We start from the raw sequence: 4,796 nt of genomic DNA, 5'->3' as shown, positions 1-4,796 counted from the left end.
GAAAATGTGCATGTTGCCCGTCGAAGATAGGAAGCGGATTAGGAGCACGAGGGTGCTCCACCCCCTATATTAAAATATAATTTAACAATTTAAAAAAAGTCAAAAAAATCCTGGATATATTTTTGAACCAAATATGATTAGGTATTGTACTCATATAAAAAATTTGGCCAAGGAATGATTCTCGTTGACTTCAGGGCAAAAAAAAGGCAAATTTATGACGATAATATAGTCTGAACAGTACTTGTATCTAGCATTTTTTTTAAATCTTTGACCCTAGATACAATAAAAATCATTCCCTATTTAATCGTTTTATATGAGTGCAATATTTGGTCATGTTTGATTTCATAAAAAGTTTCGGAATTTTTTGACTTTTTGTGAATTATTAAATTATTTTTGAATATAAAGGCGCGCAGCACAAAAATCTCCTATGCATTTTCGGTCGAAGATACCCTTTTCATCTGAATTAATTTGGCCACGTTCGTGGGTCGTGGCCTCAATGCAGACCACCATGCATGCAGTGCCAGAGTGGCTCAGTGTTATAAGTAAAAAAAATCTCTGTTTCAAAATAGATGACTCAATTTTGTGCTAACATTTTTCACAAAGTTGAGTCATCTAATTTTTTTTCGAGCAACCGGCAGGAGCTCTGCCTTTTCATCAAGAAGAGAATTGACCAGTTTATAAGGAAAACTGGCTGAAAACTGATACATCTGCGATACACGCACACGCCAGCCCCGAGGTTGCGCATCACTCGAGTAGACGACACTGTCACCCAAGTGACCAGAGACGACACTCTACAACAGAACACTGGGCTCTGGAGCCGCAGCTCCGACATCCACACCGGCCCCGAGGCCACCATACCAGCCTTGTCGATGGCTCCGTCGCCCTAGAGGCCAAAGCCAACACCATACAAACACGAGATCTCCGGCGCCGCCGCACCGACTTCCACTCCGGCCCCGAGGCTGCGAACCGACCTAGTCGATGACCATGTCGCCCTGGCGACCAAAGCCAACCACCACAAGTAGGAGATACATGGAGCCGTTGCTCTGACTTCCATGCCAGCCCCGAGGCCGTGCATTCGCCTAGCCGACGACGAAGTTGCAAAGCCACAGAGCCACCGCCAGCAGATGAAGGACCGGACCTCCAAAGGCGTCGCCCCAAGAGGGAAGCGACGAGGAACGCCGCCGACGCCCACTTAGGCCAAGGCCGAAGTTTGGGTTTTCACCCGAAGAGCCCGTGGCTGAGTTGACGAGGGAGGTGAAGGGGCTCCACGACGCCGCCTCCAACAAGGGAATGACGTCCTAGGACGCCGTCGACGCCGGCATCGACCGAGGTCGAGCAAGGCTTTCACCCGGAGCTCACCAAACCCATCTTCACCACAACCAATCACCACCGACGGCGGCCAAGCACTCTACACCGCTCGCCACTGCCAACCGCCAACCGCCTCTTACACGGCCAGCAAAACCACCACGGCACCACGCGCCATCATGGCAGCCCCACACCCACCGCCAAGAGAGGCGCCGCCGCGCCGCCATCCTCCCTTCTCGCTGCCGCAGCCAAATCGCCACAGCGCCACCCGCAGCCCGCCGAACTCGAGGCTGACCACCACGCACCAGATCCGGGGCAGCCTCGCCAAGATCTGTGCCCAGGACGCCGCTGGGACCCGCCGTAGGAGCAGCTGGGAACACCACGAGCCGCTCCCCCCGCCGGCCACCACACACCAGATCCGCGGGAGCCCCGCCCGGATCCGCGCCCCGGACAGCCGCACCGCCACCCGCCAGCGCCACCGCGCCATAGCCGCTTGTCACCAGATCCAGGCGGACCTCGATCTGCAACCACCAGCGCCGGGGGCATGCCCCAGCCCAGACGCAACCAGCCACGCCACCAGAGGAGCCCGAGCAGCACCGCAGAAGGGCCCTCCACCGCGCCACCGCGACCCGCGAGCTCGCGGCGCCCCGGACCAGAGACCCCGGCCCGCGCTAGGACCCTGCACGCGAGGGGCGAGAAGACCCGCCGCTGCCGATGACGGCAGGGCTTCGCCCGACCGCGTCCTGTGGTGGTGGCGGGGGAGGAGGGAGGGCACGGGGAAGACTAGGGGCGGCGGCGGCGGGTTTCTCCCCGTCGCCCATGGGAGCGACGCGGGAGGAGAGCGCCTCTTGTGAGTCATCTATTTTGAAATGGACGAAGTAGCAATTTTGCATGGTGTGTCGCACATCATAGTGTTTGCCGCATCCGATGGGATCGGAACGTACACTCTACCGTTAGTCCGCAACAAAAAACACTCAACGTGCTAATGTCAGGCTACTGGTTTTCTTAATAATTTGCGCAGCGGGGACCCGATGTTCCTGGAACCATACTGGATGCAGCACGCGGAGGCCAGCGCCGTGGTGGTCTCGGGGTGGCACCGCATGAGCTACAGAACCACCGACGGTCTCTTCCAGTCCGTCGAGCTCGAGCGTTGCATCAGGCGGCTGCACGCGGCCGTCGGCAACGCCGTCGCCGACGACAAGCAAATCGTGTTCGCCACCGGCTCCATGCAGCTGATCAACGCGCTGGTGTACGCCCTGTCACCGGACAGCAACTCCGGCTCCACGGCCAGCGTGGTCGCCACCACGCCGTACTACCCGGTTAGTGCTGATTTTTTATGTGTGCCTTTTTCTAGCTTATTAGCCAAGGATCGATCTAATCTGCTCCGTTTGTTGATATAATACATCATGCAGGCTTACAGAACCCAGATCGTGTTGTTCGACAGCCGGGAGTACAGATGGGCCGGGAACACCTCCATGTGGGCCAAAGCGTCGGGGAACTCCACCACCAAGGAGGACGTCATCGAGTTCGTGACGTCGCCGAACAACCCCGACGCCGTGCTCCACCAGCCCGTCGTCGGCGGCTCGTCGGCGATCCTCGACCACGCCTACTTCTGGCCGCACTTCACGCACATCCCCGCGCCCTCCGACGAGGACGTCATGCTCTTCACCACCTCCAAGCTCTCCGGCCATGCCAGCAGTCGATTCGGGTACGCACGCACGCCACGCCAAAATCAATACACACACATATAGCTGTGCTGCGACCGACGCCGCTCTGCATGCGTTGCGCTGCGCAGGTGGGCGCTGATAAGGGACGAGAAGGTGGCCAAGAGGGTCAATAACTACATTTTGCAGAACACCATGGGCACGTCCCGTGACACCCAGCTCCGGATGCTCAGCGTCTTCAAGGCCATACTGGCCAACCTGCACGGCAAGGAGGACATCTTCGCCTTTGGGCACGACGTGATGACGGCCAAATGGCGCAAGCTCAGCGCCGTCGTGTCGCGCTCCCGCAGGATCTCGCTGCAGAACATCCCTCCCCAGTACTGCACCTACTTCGACAAGATCAGGGAGCCATCCCCAGGTGACGCATCCACCACTCAACACGTTCAGATTTTGAAACTACTGCAGCTACGTGAGTTGATGTTTGATTCGGCGGTAGTGCAGCTTATGCGTGGGTCAAGTGTGAGAGGGAGGAAGACAGTGACTGCTCTGACGTGCTACTCAAGGCCAAGATAATCACACGGTCCGGCGTCTGGAACGACGCCAGCAGCCGGTACACGAGGATAAGCCTCATCAAGTCCCAGGACGACTTCGACCTGCTCCTCGAGAGGATCACAGAATTTGTCGATGCCGAGCTCACCGCTGCTGGTTCCAACTCCATGTGATGTCCCATGTTAATACACAGAAACGGGTCAAGAAAATGTCAGTATACAGAAGGTATGTATTTGGTTAGGACGGGTACCAAAAGTACGACGTCCAGAGATCAGCTACGCGTTGATTGTGTCCCACGCAAGGTGATGATCACACGAGCACACATTGTGGATGGACTATGAACGAACACTGAACATTACCGGAATGATCAGCTATGTTGATTGTTCTCAGTGTGTATTACTAGTACTTATTAGACAAGAGAAATGTTTCCATGCTGTAATGAGTGGAGGATTAAGGAGCGCATGCAAAGCTCAGAAACCGGTACATTAATGCTAGTTTGTCCAGTCATCATTTTCTTCTCTTTTTGTGTGGGAACTCAGGGATTTCTTGGGCTAGCAACTGGTTGTGTTTTATGGCCTAGCCCACAGCAAAGGTAAAGATGAGTTCCTAGCTGAGCTTGCTACTGTATGCAACAAATGCAAGGGGGTTGTAGTTATGGAGGTGATTTATTTATCATCAGGAAAACCAGTGAGGAAAACAAGCCTCGTGTCTTACCCAAATGGAGCCACATTTTAAATTCAATCACTGAAGTTGGTTTGAAAGAAGTGCAGCTACATGGAAGATTATACACATGGGCCAAGAACTTGGAGGTGCCTCTGGCCACATTACTCCGGTCATTTCGGATCTGATACCTCAGGGTGTCTCTCATCTGCAGTACGCCGGTGATACCATCATTTTACTTGAGTACAGTGAGTTGTGCCTCGCCAACCTTAAATTCATTCTCCTCTGTTTTGAAGCCATGTCGGGGCTAAAAATTAATTTTCTAAAAAGTGAGGTCATCTTATTGAATGGTTTGTTGGAAATATGCCCTAGAGACAATAATAAAGTGGTTATTATTATATTCCTTCTTCATGATAATCGTTTATTATCCATGCTATAATTGTATTGACCGGAAACTAAAATACATATGTGGATACATAGACAACAACATGTCCCTAGTGAGCCTCTACCATACTAGCTCGTTGATCAAAGATGGTTATGGCTTCCTAGCCATAGACATGAGTTTTCATTCAATAACGGGATCACATCATTAGGGGAATGATGTGATGGACAAGACCC

At 53.5% G+C, this 4,796-nt stretch overlaps 1 protein-coding gene across 1 annotated transcript in view; it reads left to right on the top strand.

The window, feature by feature from the left end:
- LOC119276526 (tryptophan aminotransferase-related protein 3-like) overlaps positions 1–4,132 on the top strand; it is an 8,130-nt gene extending 3,998 nt beyond the window's left edge. The window contains exons 2-5 of the mRNA XM_037557595.1: positions 2,327–2,624; positions 2,718–3,013; positions 3,101–3,387; positions 3,471–4,132. Of these exons, the coding sequence (XP_037413492.1) occupies positions 2,327–2,624; positions 2,718–3,013; positions 3,101–3,387; positions 3,471–3,691 (1,102 nt within the window). The 3' untranslated portion in view covers positions 3,692–4,132. The remainder of the gene's footprint in view (positions 1–2,326; positions 2,625–2,717; positions 3,014–3,100; positions 3,388–3,470) is intronic.
- Positions 4,133–4,796: the final 664 nt, after the last annotated feature.

This window comes from Triticum dicoccoides, chromosome 3B, assembly GCF_002162155.2.
Source record: "Triticum dicoccoides isolate Atlit2015 ecotype Zavitan chromosome 3B, WEW_v2.0, whole genome shotgun sequence".
NCBI lineage: Eukaryota > Viridiplantae > Streptophyta > Magnoliopsida > Poales > Poaceae > Triticum > Triticum dicoccoides.
This window is presented reverse-complemented; position numbering and strand designations above follow the sequence as displayed.